The sequence below is a fragment of the Crocodylus siamensis genome, chromosome 2, assembly GCF_052110815.1.
Source record: "Crocodylus siamensis isolate JL-2025a chromosome 2, ASM5211081v1, whole genome shotgun sequence".
NCBI classification, from domain to species: Eukaryota; Metazoa; Chordata; order Crocodylia; family Crocodylidae; genus Crocodylus; species Crocodylus siamensis.
Window position 1 is genome coordinate 207,793,160 of NC_143396.1, and position 18,401 is coordinate 207,811,560.

The 18,401-nt window shown below is 40.6% G+C and overlaps 1 protein-coding gene across 4 annotated transcripts; it reads right to left on the reverse strand.

The window, feature by feature from the left end:
* Nucleotides 1-1,085: 1,085 nt before the first annotated feature.
* On the reverse strand, nucleotides 1,086-15,315 carry LTO1 (LTO1 maturation factor of ABCE1). 4 transcript variants are annotated; one of them, XR_016440278.1, is made up of 6 exons: nucleotides 15,101-15,315; nucleotides 14,149-14,254; nucleotides 11,325-11,395; nucleotides 8,704-8,821; nucleotides 8,075-8,186; nucleotides 1,086-3,440 (listed from the first exon to the last, which is right to left on the reverse strand). XR_016440278.1 is itself a non-coding variant. In XM_090032887.1 (5 exons), exons 1-5 carry the CDS (start codon nucleotides 15,178-15,180, stop codon nucleotides 3,387-3,389), a joined length of 429 nt encoding a protein of 142 aa, XP_089889013.1. In that variant the 5' UTR covers nucleotides 15,181-15,314; the 3' UTR covers nucleotides 1,086-3,386. The 4 variants fall into 4 exon arrangements, 3 of the variants coding, with proteins under 3 accessions (XP_089889013.1, XP_089889014.1, XP_089889012.1); XM_090032887.1 differs by lacking the exon at nucleotides 8,075-8,186 and having other exon boundaries at nucleotides 15,101-15,314; XM_090032888.1 differs by having other exon boundaries at nucleotides 1,086-8,186; nucleotides 15,101-15,314.
* Nucleotides 15,316-18,401: the final 3,086 nt, after the last annotated feature.

An 18,401-nucleotide genomic window follows, 5' to 3' on the forward strand; every position in this document is an offset into this window, starting at 1 on the left:
GTGCAGGATGTTAGAGGGGTCCCAACCTCTTGCTACCTGGTAAGTTGTGCAAGGAGAGTGACTTCTGGTGCCAAAGGTCAGGGGTGGGACTGCCGGTCCCAAGATCAGGGGGTGGGGCAACTGAAGGTGTGGCACTACCCATGCAGCCCTCCACACGACAGCTCACCAAAACTCATCAAGCAGCCCTCTGCCCAAAATAATTGCCCGCCCCTGATCTAGAACAAGGAGCTAAGTCAGACAGATAAGAATTTCTCACTTTCTAAAAGGTGACTAGCTTGAGATGCCTGGTAGATTATTTGCAAAAGTACTGGGCACTCACATCAGTGGAAATCTTGCTCTGAACAAGTAATTTAGGATTATAAAGCACTTTAATGTAAAAAAAAAATCAGCCTACTGACATCTCAGATTGGACAACCCAATCATGTACTTCATAAATGTCTCTCTGTTCTCACATGCATATTGCAGATAAATAATTCACTTTCATTCAGTTTGGGTGTTGCTGAAAGTTTATCAGTGATCTTTGTGAAGCCTCAGGTATTCATAACAAGAAACAGAAAAAATTCCACAAAGGATTTAAGTCTGTTCTCAGAGCAGGGTGGAATGGTCTGGTGCACAGAAGCAGTAAGCCAACTTTTGCTCAAATCATAAAAAAAACTCCACCCATTTTACTGTAAATATACTGCCTTTTATCACTTACCACACACTGAAGTGACTATAAAAAGCTGAGGTGTAGTTTGTTTTCTCTGACACACTAATTTGCTTTTCTGTTTCCCCTATTTCTTTATGTTCTGTATGTAGAAGGTCAGAGAACATTATTTTTCTCAGTTTGTTTTACTTTTTCTGTCTCTTAAAAGCCATATAACTATAAATAAGGGTAAAAAAGGAAGACTTTTCTGTGTCTTTGCCTATGATAGATTTGCTTGATTAGTTGTACACGATGAAAAAGGCAGATGCACTCAAACTGCTATAAGAGAATAGATTGTCCAAGCTATTATCTTATGCCAAAATCTATCAATAAAAATGCTGCAAGGAAAGCAACCCCTCCCACAAAAAACCCCTCCAAAAAACCAAACAACATCCAAATGCCTGTGGAAAACATCTTTATTAATGTTAACCAATAAGCATTTTTCACATGCAGAACATTTTTACTGATGTTACCTCATCAGAGCATTCCCTGAAGCATGAAGACTGATAACCTTTTGTAATGTTTTCTACTAACCCATACATAATTTCACATAAGAAACCTGTCTGGATATATTCAAGTTGTTCTCAAAGAAATTAAATAGGTATTTCCATTAAAAAACTAAATTTTTTAATATATCAAAATAGATTACATATAAAAAAGAAAGCCATGCTTTCTGTTTTCTTTGCAGTATTATGTACAACATCCCAATCAAATTGTAGTGGTTTTATTGAAAAAACAGGACAAGGTTTTTTCACTGTTCTGGAAACCCTACGCTTTATAAATTAATTCCACATGAAAGTAACTTTATTTGACAAGAATTCAGAACAACTTTTACATAACACATATTGAAAAAGTAAGACGAATCTATACACACATACACTTCTATCATTTTAATTCAAATTTAGAGATGTTTTAGGTTCTGAAACAAGTTTTATTTTTAGATAATCTTATTTTCTAATTGATGTACTACTTTCTACCAGTAGATGGCTCTAAAACAATTACCTTGCTAAATATATGAAACCTGATTTTCAAATATTGTTGCTGTGGTAGTTATTACAAATAAGGTCTCTGTTCATTGTTTGTTTTATAAATGCCAATTTTGTGCACATCATTTTATTTTAGAACCAGTCATATTACCTTTTAAAAGTGTACTTTCTAGAACCACAGATGGCTCCATTACTCAAGTCCTAGAAACTTGGCCTAATGAATGCTTCTTGAAGAAAGAAATTTATTAAACACTAAAATTATTAAAAACTAAATTCAAAACCTTGAACGCTGTCTGAAGTTGTTCTGTAGAAGAGCTAAATTAAAGATCCCAGTAACTTGTGGATTATAAAAAAAATCTGGAACATAATCAGATATTAAACTTTAAAAACCTGCATTTAAAGACTGAATGAGTGAAAACGAGATGCAGTTTAGCCTTGAGAGACAGAGAGCTTGAAATGCTGGAGACACTAAAACAATGGTTCTTAACCTTTTCAGGGTCAAGCAACCCCATCATCACCTTCTGGAATGTGACAGCACTGTGGCCAAGAAGCACTGTCGGTGCTGCCTTAGCCTACCTGGATGCTTCTCGGTCAGGTTCTGCTGCTGGAAAGGACTGTGCAAATGTGATGAAACTGCCCTGTGCAGTAGTCAGTCCAGGAATGGCTGTACCAGGTGCACGTGCTCCTCCTACATTAGGACTCTGATCAGCCTAAAGCAGGTAGGAGCTGCCTCAAGCTGTGCAGTGATTTCCGGTCTGGTGCTCCCAGCACTCTTCCTGGAAACATGCAGACAGGACAGTTCTGCCTGTGCCTGTTTCCTGAAGGAGGGCTGGGAGAGCACATGACAGCTCCTGCCTGATTTTGGCTGATTAGAGAGCCCTAAACGCAAGGGTAGCCCACAGGGTAGATTTTTCTGGCCACTGCCACTGTAGCACCCTTGAGGGAGGGAGAGAGGGGGGGTGGACCCCAGGATGCTACAGCACCCCAGTTAAAAACCCGTGGCCTAAGAATACCTTGGACCTCAATAGTGAAGGCAGTCAGCTCAGCTTTGGAGCGTACACTGGGGGCTCATGGGGGATAAAGTGAGGTGGTGCAGGGCGGGACGGGTTGGCTGGAGACAGGAGTGGCTTCCTGGCCACTGGAGCCAGAGCTGCTACTGCAGCCAGCTGCAGCATAAGGAAGGGAGAAGGGTGAGAGGCACTGAAAACCAAGGCAGCTGTGGGCCGGACATAATTCTCTTTCAGAGGAGCAGCTGCAGGCTGGATAGAATCATATGGCAGGCTGGATCCAACCTGTGAGTTGTATTTTGCCCACCACTGGGCTAAAGAGTATAAAAATAAGGATCATCTGGGACACAAATGGGAAAGAAATTAAATTGGATACAGAACAGGGAGGGCAGTAGGGGATTTAGTAAATAAAATTAATTTTAGGGCAACATTGTATACATAACCAAAACAATACTGAAGGTCAATTAAACAGTCCAAACATCATCTGTATACACTTCATTTCTTATCCTCTTATAAAGAAATAAAGGAAGTTACAGCTAATATTTATCTACACACACACACACAAAATATCTGTATATATAGGTTCACCGACCATTAAGCAAGAGTCCCTAGCCAGATTTATGTATGTTAATATTTAAACAATGTTATAGTGAATGTATAGATAATTTGTAAGAATTGTTCCTTTGTAAATATGTCATAGGTCCAGTCTCATGCAATTCCTATTGCTGGATTCCAGTGTTGGATGTTTGTTCCTGTTTTTGCCTGAAAAATTAACAGCAACAGAGTTAAATCAAAGATTGCAGCAACCTGAGCATTGTAAGCAAAAACTGGAACATGATCAGGTTATCAGATTCTGTAACCTGAAAAGAAGCTGCATTTAAAGTCAGGTTATCAGATTCTGTAACCTGAAAAGAAGCTGCATTTAAAGACATAATGGGCATATCTACACATGCAATTAATTCAACACAAACTGCATCCAAGTTTATTGGTCCCAGGCACCGCATTTACACGTGAGCCTGAAACCACAGCACGTTGATCCAGGTCGGAACATCCCTGGCTGACTAGTGGGCTGCTACAACCCAGCTCAACCTCCTGCAGAGGCTGGCTGGAACACAAAGGTGCTCTAGCGTGGGGCTAGCTGGTGAGCTGTGCCCCAGCCCACCGTGTCAGTGCACTACATAATGCCATCACAGGATAGCACTTGTGTTTACAAGTACTAACCTATGGCAGAATTAATTAGTTTAGTGAAGCCTAATAGGGCTGCACATGTAGATGCTGACATTTTACCATGAAGCTAACTGGGCAGCTCCGCAGTAAATCCCTCATCTTTTTCACCCATTAAGTGAAAAACAACAGATGCAATTTAGACTGGAGAAACTGATTAAAGAGAAAAAGAACTTGAAAAATAAACTTCAAATACTACTGGTTATAAGCAGGGGTCCTGGTTTTCTCTCATTAAAAAAGTCCCCAACTTTCAGATTAAAAAAGTAACAAAAAAATCCACATTTTTGTGATTAAAATGAAACACCACTAATATACAGATATACATATCTATATAGTGGTATTTCATTTTGATCACAGAAAAATTTGGATTTTGAGTTACTTTTTTAAATCCAAAAACTGGGTTGTTTTTTTTTTAAATCAGAGTAAACCAGGATCTTTGGTTATAAGAAAAGATCTAATGTACAAAACTGAAAACTTTTAAGATGTAGACAAGAGAAAATGAAAAAAGGCATAACAAACAGAGGAACTACTAAGAAAGACTGATGAGTTAACACAGTAGTTGAAATCTCTTCAAATGCAAAAGAGAGATGAGTCCAGTCCTGAAACTCTGAAGCAATAGCTTTTAGAGAATGATACCAAATTAACATGGTATGAAACACTTTCTACTACCCTCTCTAATTCAGAGCAGCTTCAGAACAAGTCTGTCTAGTTGAAAAACTTCATTGTTGAAAAATAAAAAGTATCTGAGTAAAATCTATTCTGTGGAAGAGAAGGACTCTCTACTGAGTCGCATGCAGTCTATACCTGATGAGAAAGAATGAACATATGGAGAGGAATGATCTCATCTTTTCTTGGCTCTTCCAATTCTATAGGTTGAAGTCATAAAGTACAAATTACTGAATGATACTACTAAAATCTTGTTTAAATGCTGGAGGCACTAAGAATACTGAAGACCTCAATAGTTAAGTTAGTCAACTATGTCAACTTGAAGAAGAGAGAAAATAAACCTGCAAAAGAAACTTCAGCCATCACTTTTGGCCAGAAAAGAGGATATTAAGAAATTTAGGAAAGAAAAGGAAGAGGACATTTAACTTGCAGCTGATTTTGATGAACAAGCTAAAGACTTTGAACTCCTCAGAAAGGAACGCAAACATTCCAAGTTGTTCATTAAAAAAGTATGAGGAATGTATTTGACTGTAATCAGTTGCTAGTAGTATGCTCTCTATAGAAAGAGCTAGACTTATGTGGCAGCACTTCAAGAAAAGGAAACTACTGACCATAATGAGTTGGAATCAGGCAAACAAAAATTAGGTTTGGGTTTTGTTAGGAGAATGACAACAGATAATGTTTGGAATGGCAAGGAAAGAGACAGTGTTAGAAAAAAACCAGCTGATGACCACGCCAAACTTCAGGATGAAACAAGTGTTATAGGCTAAATTAAGAAATACATCAGTTGACCTTGGTGACAAAACAGAGGAAACAGTATGCTTGAAACTAGCCAACAAGCTAGTTGCAGAAAAGGAGGAAATTAACCCACTGAATTGTATTCTGATGGATTTAAAACAGGCATCTAATTTGCCTCCTGTTCTGAGCTGCATCCAGACACCCCAGGGCACAGGGCAGCTGCAGGATGGGCTCCAACTCCAGCTCCTGCTGCATGTCCCATGCCAGAGCTAGGGCTTCTGTTGCCAACATGCATTTCAGACCAGGATTTCAATTCCCACATGGAACATGCAGTGGTGACAGAAGCAGCAACTCTGGCATGGAGAACAGGGGATGCAGTACTGGCTCCAGGTCCGGTACGGGACATGAAGTGTCAGCTCCAGCATGAAGCACAGGACAAACGGCCCTGGCTTTAGCACACAGTGATGCTGGCACAGAGCATGAGGCATGCAGTGGCAGCACAGACCAAAGGGCAGCAGTGCTGGCTCCAGCACAGAGAACATGGCAGTACAGGCAACCAAGGAGCTTCCAGTGGCCAGCCAATACCTCAGTGGGCCAGATGCAATGGATCCATGTGCTGGATCCAGCCTATGGGCCATATATTTATTTGATACTCCTGATTTAAAAGGTGTAACTGTACAGCTTCATTCAGCACAAGTCAGATGAAAAAAAAAAAACAGGAAAAATCTCAATATTTTGAAAAGGCATTTGAAGAAATCAAGAGATAGATAAGACTATATCAATATAGAGAAGGCCAATGCAGGTTTAGTAAATATGAAAATGGAGCTAAAAATTTTCAGAAAATAAAAGATGTTGATAGAATTCAATACATACATGAAAAGGCTGTACCAGCTTCTGAGATAAGTGATATTATGGTATGATGTAAGAAAGTTAAAGAAGAAAACTGTAATGATAAGAAACTGGTACTGGTGCATTCAGAAACAAATTTGCTTCAGAGAAGGTTACAAGACAATGGCACTTGTGTTCAGTCACTAGGGGCCCTTTCTAAACATGCAGGTAAAAGGCAAAATGGAATCTAATGTGCAATCCACACAACTGCCCCGCCCCTGCCATGTCACACATATACAGCAGGAGGCGTGATTGTGGGATTGTACATTAGATCCCGGCACACCTTATTGCCAGTGCAGAGGGAGCCCAATCCTGAGTTCCCCCTGCACCAGAAGCAAGTTCCCAACTGCAGGGGCACCCCATGCACCTCCACAGCTGGGAGACACAACTGCCACAATCTCCCAGCCCCTGGAGTGCATGAAGCCCGCAAGGATAGAAGATGGTGGCAGCCACAATCTCCTAGACCTGGAGGGTTTCATGCAGACAATAAGCAGGTGGGTGCACTCCCCTGCATATAAGGGAGGGAATGAATGGCAGTAGGTAAGCACAGGAAAAAATAAAGCTGGGGAGAGAACTGTTGTCCTTTATGGAGGTAGTATATGTTAATTGAGAAATGAGGCTGAATTAGGTGTAGGGGAGGGGTAGAGTATTTTTTAACTTGTTTCCCTCCTCCCCTCCCCACCCAGGTTGGGGCTGTTTTTGTTTTTATTTTCGGATTTTATTCTGTTTCTATATTTCTTTTTCTCTTTTATTGTAAGCTACCTGGCACCTTTTGGGAAAGAGCAATATACAAATCAATCAATCAAACAAACATACATGCACTACAGTGTAGTGAAATGCTTTCCAGAAATGACATTACAGTCCATATGCAAATAGCGATATAAATATATCCATCAATAAGTTACTATATAAAAAAGTTACTGTTTGCTGTAAGCCATGGCTGTCCAACTGGTGACCTGGAAGCCTCATGCAGCCTGCAAATGGTTAAGTTTTCAGCCCTGCCCCCAGGCTCCTACCTGGCCACTGCTTTCCCCCTAGCTCAAGCTGAGGAAGCAGCTGGGGTCTCTAGGCTCCCTCTCCCTCCAGCTTTCTCTTCCTTGTCCCAAGGTGCAGTCTGTAGTGCTGGGGAACCCATGGCCCAGAGCAGTGCAATGCAGAGGGTAATATTCCTGAAAGCATACATGGCCCCCACTAGCATGATTCACAGGGTGTGCAACCCCCAGCCACTTAGAAGTTGGATAGTCCTGTCTTTAACTAACATAGCTGAATATCCATTCATATAGTCGAACAGCATCCATTTTCTCTATCAAACTGAATAGTACATTTCCAAAACCAGAAACAGTTTTACCTCTTTCAGTTAGCCACTCTAACATAAATTATGTTGTTAGATATTGATTACATTTCTAATAGTAGTCACTTGCAACAGCCAGTTTACTTACTCTGTTGGATCAATCTGTACGTCTCATGAAAACAATACAGAAAGCCAAGAACCAGAAGAGCACAGAGCATGGGGCGTGCAGTTTTATCCCAAACTCTTCTTCAGTCTTTCCCAATAAAAAATAAAGCTACTGCTTACTATAAAAACGTATCTTACTATATGTTTGTGTAAATGTTCACATTATCTTCTTAAACAATAGGCACCCTTTGATTAAAACAAGGAAGAATAAATGAAAGAACAATTACAATTAGAAGCAGATTATTTTTCCCTTTAGGAATAAAACTATCAATCTACAACAGAGACTATGTTTTGGTTTTTTCACAGTATTATTCACTGCAGTGAACATAATAAGAATGGGAGAAAACAAATATGAAATAAGTCTCGATTCACCAGAATTTCTAAAACCTCAACCCTTCTCTTCTTCCTTTTTGAAAATGAATACCTGTTCATTATTCTATGCTTTTTTTAAAACAGACATTCCCCAGACATCTGTTCTTGAGGGGCTGGACCTGATGATCTCACGAGTTCCCTTTCAGCCCGAAACTTCTGTGAACCTGTGAAAACATTTCCTCTTTGTTCACTTTTATCTTCATTTTATCCTCAAAAAGTAAGTACAGATCTTTCCAGACCAATTCTAAAGTCAGGCTGAATATTTAGCATTGAGCTAACCTAAAAAAAAAACCAAAAAGAGGTAAACATAGGTGTCAGAGGTGTTTTACAACTTATATGATTTTTCTAATGAGATCTCCTGCCCCATTTCTATTCTTCTTGCTTCCCTCCACCTTAGTTCCACAGTTCTCTCTTACATACTGAATGGCATTTTTTTGGTCTTTTCCCCCCTTTAGGATTACATTAATGGTGCATTTACCCTAAGATAGAGAACTGCATCATACTTTTTCCCTGTGGGACATCAAGTAAACTGTACAAGAAGCCCAGAAAGAATTCATTGAAAAATAATTACTTTGGACTGCAAAACAGCAGCTTTTTATTGCTGATAATTTTGACATCAGGTACTATTTTCAGAAACTGATACTATCCTTCTGTGCTAACTGAAAACTAAATGCTACAAACCTGTTTAAATTTTCCTCTAATTTTCTCCAGATCTTCTTGAAGTTTGTCGTAAGTGGGGTCTTCATAAGGGAATTTCTGAATCATTCCTATGAGTGATTCCAAGGCCTTTAGTTTTTTACTATAAAGAATAAAATACAATTTCCTTATAGTGGTTCAAAAGCAGAAATACAATTTCTTCCACTGTCTTACAAAGGCTACACTAAGCATGTGAAATGAATGTGTTATACCTCAAATTACTGGACCCAGTCCTACAATCCTATTTTCACCCAACTTTTCCCATTTAAGTCAATGAGACTGTCTCACCCATATAGAAATTGGGCCTGTAATTTGTCATTTTTATATGGTATTAAAGATTTTTTTAAACACAAGTGGGCAAGGTTACATTTCCTTTGGCTCATTCTCCACAAAAATATGTAAATATTCATCACATGTTTTGAAACCAGTGAATAGAAAGTGCCATGGAAAAAAACAAAGTATTACTTACTATATCAGTAACTAATACCAACACTAAAACTGTAAGAGAATGTCCAAAATAGTTTTCAAAATCTGTGGAAGCATGATGGCTTTGTCAGGTATGTTAACCAAAAAAACCAAACATTTGAAAATTTACCATGACCCCATTTTGTACCTGCTGATATTGGAGAGAGAAAATCCTCTCTTTTGGCACAATGGGTACTTTTGTACTTGTGTGTTAGGCTAGAAAATCCAAGGTATCAGCTTCAAAAATATTTAGCACAACATATCTAGGCTGCATGAAAAAAAAATCTTCCAAAAATTACTATAATTCTCCAGGCAGGCCAAGCAGAGATTTCTATTCACCCTCAAAGTGCATCTGACCACTCATGAACGAGTACCAATGCCCCTTCATCTCCCTGGTTCACAAAACAAAAAACTAGAGCCAGTTATAACTGATAGCAGATTCTAAAACATTCAAAATGCAATAGAGTTGTCTAATATGAATACCACATAGACATGCATTGCATGCATCAGGTGAAGACAGTGGCTATAGATTGCCATCTGTAAGTATCAGACAAACAGTAATTATACTACTCTTCTGTTATGAAACTGTTCCACAAGTCAGTTCATCTTAAAAAACTTCATCTTAAACTTGACATTTGACTTTTTTCTGTTTATCAAGAGGAAAGCCATTTAATGGACTTAATGCATAGCTGATATTCCTGTATGAGCTGTTCTCTTACATTGGTGAAACTAGTGATAACCATGGCTGATACTTGACTAAATGTCAACACTGATTAAACTGTATATATCTGGAACTTGTGGAAATATTGAACATAACATCCACTAATCAGAAAGGTAGCTAGCCATGTTAGTCTGAAGTCAGGCAGAAGGTAGGGTAGAGATGCATCTTCTAAATTAACTGAATCAGAGATGCATAAGCTTGCTTGAGTAAAAGATCACTTCATCAGATTACATATCAGAAGACTAGAAGAAAACATAGTTCGTAAATTGCATCTCTACCCTACATTAAATGGAAAAATGGAAAATCCCTATTTTCACCAAGTTCACTTTTAAAAAGAGAGTGTGAATTGAGTCTACAATACCCCTATTATGGTTTTTCAGAAAGCCATTCCCACCCTATTAAGTCTAAAATACAGGTTAACTGGAGCTTGAAAACTGCTCATATTACGGCTTATGTTGCTCCTGGACTGTGAAATATCCCCAGTCTGTGACATAAATATCATGATAGAAGGACATTAATGCATGCTTGTTTTAAAACAGATTTAAAACACTTCTGTTTCAGAAAACAATTGAAACATAACATTTCTTTCAACTGCCTCTAACTTGCATTTTTATTGTTAGTTAATTTGTTATTTATTTTATTAGGAAATGCCTATAGTCAGATTGTGCCAGGAGATGAATTTCATCCAAATAAAATTACATGCGCACTTTGGAATGAAAGACACTATACAAATAGAACATTATAACAATCTAGTAGGCCTCTCAATCTTCTCTGCATTAGGAGATGAACATCTAAGAAAGCTAGTTACATAAACCTGAATGAATTCATGTGCCTAATACAACTGTAAATACATGCAAGTAAAGGACTTCCACAACAGTGTGCAATCCCTTATCTGGGCAGAGAATTCCCCTGGCACATAACAAAGTCAGCTATAAGTGGCTCTAGTGGGACAATCTCACAATTTTAGTGTAGGCAGCATGCCAAGTTTTGGAGGAGATGGGCTTATTTTATTACAGGAATTCTAGGCTGAAATTTCAGTGGTTTTCTAGCCCCACTCCTGCCCAAGATGCTCAGCAGAATTCTGCCTGCCTTTGTTAGCAAAATTCAACTATTAGTTTCACCCAAAGGAGAGACTCTACAGTTATAAAAATAGTTTATCATTTCCTGAGTACCATGACCTTTAAGAGGACAATCATGATACCATTTCATGTAAAAAAAAATCTCTGCATAGCTTATCTCTGATTATTTGCCAGTCTGGATGTTTATAATCCCAAGTAAATAAAAAACAAAAAAATTCCAAACAAACTACTGAACATTATTCATACACATTTCTTTACGTCATAAAGGCCTTTCCTGGAAGGAAAAGAACCATGAAATTTGAGACAGTACTACCAATCTATAATACATGTTTTAACCCTACCTGTGTTTTTCATTGGTGCATTTGTGGAGAAGACACTGCCATGTCAATGCAAACCCAAGATAACATCCAATCTGTAAATTTATAAGAGCTCATCAAAATAAATTCTCCATATATATATGCACCAAAATAGTAAATACAAGATACTGCATTCCACAGTGTTGCTAGCAGCTAATAGGGTGTTAAAATTAAGCCCTCAGGGTGGCAAGTTCTAGAAAATTAGGACAGGGAAAAGGAAAGTATAATCATTACCAAGCAATGGGCGGGCGGGGGGTGGGGGAAGCAGTCAGTCTGGAAAGCAAGCGGGTCTTGCTACATTGTTTCCAAAATCTGTTTAGCATCAGAGGACTGGATTAATTTAAGTTATGGTGGAAAAACCAACCACCCAACCATACTTAATCTGTTTCATATCTCATCAGTTTGTGTCTCCATTAGCACATATTTAATTCATAATGATTATATCAGCTGTATATAAAGGATTACAGATTCAAGACACATAGCAAGAGAATAAAAGCCTGGGGTATTTTTTTTTAAAGCATCTCAGGTGACTCAATTGTCTAAATACCATTTTTAAAAGTGACTTGGTTCTAGGTCCAGTAAGATTTAGGTACTTCAAATTCACTTAAATCCTCTTTCAGATGCCTAAGTCCAAAACTGCAATAGAAGTTTTTTTTTTTGTATCTGGCTGCCACAATGCTAGATGTGCTTCAAATGTCTAACTTGGAAGACATCAGATACTCTGAATTTTGCCTCTGGGCTCACTCATTCTTGTACTAATAAGAACACCCTGACATTTACTGCTCTCCTAAACCCAACTGGAATCCATAAATTAGTTATTCCCAATTCAGTATCAGGCACTTTCCAAGTGCTTTTTAACCATTTTCTTTTACAACATAACTGAAGAAGGGGTGATGCGAAGTGGTATCTGATGCACTAGTTTAGTGGTTACAGTATTACCTCTGGCAGTGGGAAGATTCAAATTCACTACCTATGTTAGCCTCAGAGGGTTCAAACCCCCTCAAGTCCAGCTCCTTAATCATCAGGCTACAGGAAGCCCAGCCGGGGCCATTATCCAATTGAAGATGCACCTGTTCTGATCCCAGTTCTCAGACATAAGATATAATGTAGAAATGACTCTCTAATTTAGTGTTACCTGAAACAAGAGTCACCATATAGGAATCCCACATCCTGGCTGAGTACCATAACTACTACACTTTACAGTCTTTGCTGAATGTGGCACAATTTCAAAGACATCCAACCATGCTATAAAAACCAGGTGCATTGGGAACTTAATACAAAAATATATTTTCTGATCCAAATAAACAATATTTAATCTTTTAACATGTGCTACATTCCTTTTGTTAAGTCCTACTTTTTTATTAGAATATAACATGGATCTGAATCAAATACCTTACAGAAATCGAAGGTGTTTACATCTGTACTATCACCAACAACCAAACATGTAGTTCCATCAAAAGAAACACTGTTAGACCATAAAGCCATCTTAATTGACATTAACTATAACAACTGCATTCAAATCTTTATTAATCAAGTTTATTTCCCAGTTCACTTCTTTGCCAGGCACTGCCATAAGGCTGATAAATCTATAATGTGTCATCCCATTTATCCTTTGAAATATGTACTTTCTTCTAACTTTGAAATATATGATTTCTTCTAACTTTCTGGAACTTCTTCAGTGTTTACAGAAAAGCCAACATTCATCATCAAGAGAACTCCTATACCAGCTCTCTCCAATTCTTGGATGCAAGTTATCAGTACCTGCTGATTACAAAAATATCTGGCTATATCTGTTATTTGACAGCTTCCTTAGATGCGACTGAAATGGAAATCATAGCACATGACTACATCATCTAGCTTCTTCACCAAATATAAAAACAAATATTTCTAACATCTGTCCGTTCTGAATTATTACTGAGAATTCTACCGTTTTCATCTAGCAATAGACCAATACCATTGTTACGAAGCTTTTGTTCACACATACTTGAAAAACTCCTCCTTACTGTCTTGAACTCTAGTGAGTAGATCTACAAAACAGGATGACCAAGTGACACCTAACCAAACACTTCCAGGTTGTGGAAGTCACATAACCCCTAGTCAACTGTTCAAGTTAGAAAAGCTTTGATGTCTTCAACAGCTAAGCAAGAACTTTTCTTCCTGCTTACTTCTTTCTCCATCTCCACAAAAATGTTAAAATGTTAAATCTGCATCATTAATCATCAATCTGCACACAATGTTTCTTTTAAATAAGCTTCACCAACCCTATCTGAAATACACAGAGTCCATTAGAGTATATTACAAGGTATGGAAAACTATCATCTTATTTAAGAAACTTGTTTAATTAAATTAATTACATTCACCTAAATGTTAAGTAGTTACCCATACAATTTTAGTGTTTGCTTAGTGAAGCTTTTATACAGAATAAGAATGGTTTAGGACAATTGCTACATCGTGTCAAATGGTCTTGGGACTGAAACCCCTGGAACAATACCAAAGTTTAGACTGGGGAGACCAACCTGAAGCATCAGAGAAGTGGCGTGGAAACCCTGCGTGTGGCATGCTTAACGGGGAGTCGAAAGGGAGCATAGTAGCGGACTGGACAAGAGTAGAAGGCAAAGCAACAGACCAGGCGGGCAGCAGAACGCAAACCAAAAGACTGGACACAGAAAGGGGACTGGAGTGGCATTCATGAAGCATACACCTGCCAAAAACAAGTGCCTCTCACCAATAGATAAGGTTTTGCTCAGCCACTTCTTCAGTGCAACACTATGTAACCAACATACTGGTTCTTAGGAAGTTTCCCATTTACCTCAGACCCAATCCTGGCCCCATGTAACGATCCATAGATCCTTCCTTCAGTAACACCAATACGATTTCCTTCAGCATAACCATCTTGATACCCTTCGCCATGAAATCTGCCAAGAAAGAATTAAATGTAAACCAGTACAGTTGCATCATTAAGCATTCAAATTGCACACAATGCATCTTTTAAATAAGTTTCATTAACGCTATTTGAAATACACCTCAGAGTGCATTCAAGCACATTTGTACACACATTTTTCAAATCGGCAGGTACTGATAACTTGCATCCAAGAATCAGAGAGAGCTGGCAGAGGAGTGGTTTGGATGACGAATGCTGGCTTTTCTGTAAGTCCCGCTGCATCATGCAAAGGCGTAACGTACCAGGCAAGAGGGCTTCAACAAGCGCCAGAAGCAAGGTTGAGGGCCCCACTGGGCTGGTGCGACTCGGCATTAGCTACAGCACCAACGGCTGCGGACTCCCAGGGGCTTCCGTGAATCAATTCAGAACCATCATTCCTCTACGTCTCCAAGCGGGCAGTAAAAGAAGCCATTCCCTCTCCTCTGGTTCACAAGGGAGAGACGAGAGGCCTTCAGCTTGAGCGCAACGTTGTCCAAAGCCTGTGGCATCACCGTGCCCTTTGCTGAGGCACTGGGATTTTCACGCTACCAAAGAACGGCAGGTTTACACTCAGGGCCCGATGGGCTCAGCACAGCCTGTCACCTGGGTCACCAGACCTTCAACTTCCCAGTGCCCGAGGCCGGGCCAGACCGGGTCCCCTAGTGGGAGGCGGGGGGGAAGGGCCCTGCGGCGGCCCCTCCCCCCTCGCATTGGCGATACCAGGCTCTCTGTGGCCGTTGAACGGCGGCAGCGCCACCGCGTGCCCTCCCCCCACGTCCGACACACGGGGGGGAGGGGGTCTGTGAAAGCCCGAGCAGCAGCGCTGCCCCGCCCACCGCACCTCTCCTCCGCCATCAGGATGCCATCGAACAGGTCCGGCTTGGAGTCGGAGGCCGCCATAGCACAGGCCGCGCGATGCATGCCGGGAATGGACGGCAACCCGGAGAGGCCACTCGCAACCCGGGGAAGGCGGAGAGCCCCGCCCACCGGCCTCGCGCGGGGTGCCGGCTGACGTAAGCGCCTCTACGTCACTCCGTGGGGCTGCCGCTGGCCGTCAGGCACGCACAGTTTTACGTCATTATGTTCCACCCTCTCCCGCGGGGATACCGGGCATTCCCCGCCCCCACACGCTCCTGCTCCTGCTCCACCCAAGCCTCACGCTCAGGCGCAGACGCGGGGCTGGCCAGATGGTGCAAGCTTCACCGGGGGCGCGAGGATTGTGGCGTTTTCATCATCATCAATCGCAGTAAAAACGCTGAAAATATGCGGGCACTGGCGAGGCAGCTCATTGGAGCAGCATATGCAAAGCCCAGGTCACTCAGGGAATCTTGATTGGCTTTTGGGCTCGCCTCAGCTCTTTCCATGACTGCTCTGAAATGAAGACAGGGATGTAGGTGGTAGCCGTGTTGGGCTAAGGACATAGGCAGACAAGGCAATTTGGGTGAATTTCATATCTTTCATTAGGCCAAGCAGAATTGCTAAGAAAAAGGCCTCCAACCATTTAGTTGGTCTAATAAAAGGCTGATACCTTTTATTAGACCAACTAAATAGCAGAAATAATTGTTCTTAGCAATTTTTCTTGGTCGAATGAAAGAGACCAGATTTACCCAGAGAACTTCATTTTGAGATGAAGACAGGCTTCAACTTTGACTCAGTTCTCACTGGCGAGTTAGATAAAGTAAATGAGAAGGTGTGTTTGCATCTCATTTTCTACTTCCTTGCATATTTTTTCATTGTATGCTAGTTTTTCAGCAAATATGATAATTTCGAGCTTCTGGTACTCAGAGTTCGAATTACACACCAACTCTTGGTGGGGTCTGAAGCAGCGGCAGCAGGGAGCTGGAAGGAGCTGCCAGTGCCTGAGCGGCTTAAAAAGGAGCCGGGCGCTCTTGTCTCTTATGGGTGGGTTGCAGCCCCCCTGGCCCCTCTATTTCAAACCCTGCCAATACAATAATTTCATATTTAAGATCTGGCAGCACCAGGGTGTCACTTCCAGGCTCATTGTCACCTGCCTGGTCCGGTCTCAGCTCATCCTGACTCGGGGATTAACAACCCTCTGTCCTTTGTAATGGTCTTGAGGTGCCAGCAGCTAAGCCAGCCTGTGTCCCACCTTCCTGCTGCCTTGGCTGCTCCGGGTCACCAAGATGTGGCTTTGTAGCCCTACCTGCTGTTTCCACTTCCTTCCACTGAAGTTATATTTGTTTTGCCTTTTATCTTCAACCAAATAAATCCCTCCCTGCCCCATTCATTGGGGAAGCTTCTAGTTTATTCTTAACTGCAGAAACACAGGTATCTTTTCATGTGTGGTGATGCACCTCACCCTCTGCACCCCTCTTTTCAAAATCCTAGATCCCTCCACAGTCATGGGGGTAAGCGTCATGGAACCTAAAGCAGTGATTCTCAAGCTTTTTTGTACCAGGCACCTGTACCCATGGTCAGACCTGACCCAGTAAATAGTTTAAATAGAAAACAGGCTCTGCCACTGCCCTTTACTCCCAACCTGCTGCCCCCCACCCCCAGGCCCCAGCCCCCCCAGTGTGTGGGGCAAGGACAGGGGGGAGGTCCCAAGCAGCCCCTTGCAGACTGGAATTTTGCCAGCCTGTAAAGGAAAAGCCCTGGGTTCCCACATTTTTCTCCTTTAAAGGAGAATCCATTTTTCAAGTTTATTTGCAACCCTTTCAAATATTCTTGTGACCCACTTTTGCGTCATGACCCACGGATTGAGAAACGCTGATCTAAAGGATTACTAAAATACTGATTAGTAGTAGGCATCTGTCTAAGACAACAGAGCATGAGGCATCAGCTCTGAATATCTGTGAGTGTGGATGTAGAGCCCAGTTCTTGTGTGACAGTCCTTCCTGCAGTTATCACAGGTTATGTTTGTACCTAACAGCCCTGGGGTCTTCCTGAGGTTTTTTCTTTGCCTGCTGGGCTCATCTTTCCTCGGAAGCCTTCCTTTCACACTGAATAGCTGTTTCCAAGCAGTTCAGTCCTCAAAAATGTTGTCTGACTCAATGATCATTGCCTTCATATCTCTCTTGTAAACATCTTTGAACTGGAGATGAAGATGCCTGTGTGGTCTTCCTGTACAGAATTCTCCATACAAGAGATCCGTGGGTATATGACCATGACTTGTTCTCTGCATATGACCAAGCCTATGACTGCATGTGGCCACTATTAATGACAGAATAATGATGTTTATCTAATAATGTGCATGATATATTTAAGTTCATTCTTTTAAATGGTGACCCACTAAATTATGGCAAGTTTTGGAGGGGTGTCTTGAGTCTGAAAAGGTTGAGAACCACTGGAGTATGATCTCTACATCAAACATTTCTGGCCGTTGCTAATACCAAGAGAGCTGGCTGAGACTACAAACCAGAAGTGAAAGTCAGGGCACACCACCTCCCCAAGACTGCTAAGGCCTTTGAATATCCCCAGCAATTGTACACTATACTAAAGCCAGTGACTTGGAGATTCTTACAGTAGTACAAACATTGTACTGATGCTGTTAACCTTCTGCAGGTCCTGTCTCTTTTCTTTAGGTAGGAATATGTTGAAATTTGCTAACCATTTTACCCTGAGTTAATGTAGGTTGCATGATTAACTACATAACTTAGGCTCTTGCAATATACACCAGCTATATGCCTACGATGCTACAATGCACAGAGTCCTTGTATTATCTTACAATGTTATTAAGCCATGTAATAACTATAAGCATTTTCTTCATAAAATTTTAAATTTACTAGTAGTATTATTATTAACATGGAATTGTCAGATAATCAGCATATTCATTATATTAATGTCCTCCTTCTTTTGCTTAGGTAGGTGTATGATGTCTTTGATCTTTCCAGAATACTGGAAGTAAATTGTTGTTTGCATTTGGCTGCTGTTAGTATTTGCATAATGATTGTTATAACAATTATTTGTGGCCGTCTATCATTACTTAGGAAGAGCACTTGATGCCTGAAAGCTTGTCAGCAACACTCCCAAAAATACAGTTGCTGTAAAAAACATACCACAACATTTTTACCTCTTGTACATTTCCTGGATCATCATGGAAACAACTCTCCAGTTGTACTATCATTACTTATTCGTTTCTCAGAATTAAAAAAGTAAACAAGGAAACGTTCCCTCATTTG

What these genes read in the sequence shown, in the direction of transcription:
- LTO1 (XM_090032886.1), bottom strand. Translation starts at nt 15,180, where the DNA reads ATGCATCGCGCGGCCTGTGCTATGGCGGCCTCCGACTCCAAGCCGGAC. An exon ending in GGGCCAGGATTGGGTCTGAG is followed by an intron (nt 11,396 to 14,148) that starts GTAAATGGGAAA and finishes ATAAATTTACAG; the next exon opens with ATTGGATGTTATCTTGGGTT. An exon ending in TTAGAGGAAAATTTAAACAG is followed by an intron (nt 8,302 to 8,703) that starts GTTTGTAGCATT and finishes TTTTTTTTTTAG; the next exon opens with GTTAGCTCAATGCTAAATAT.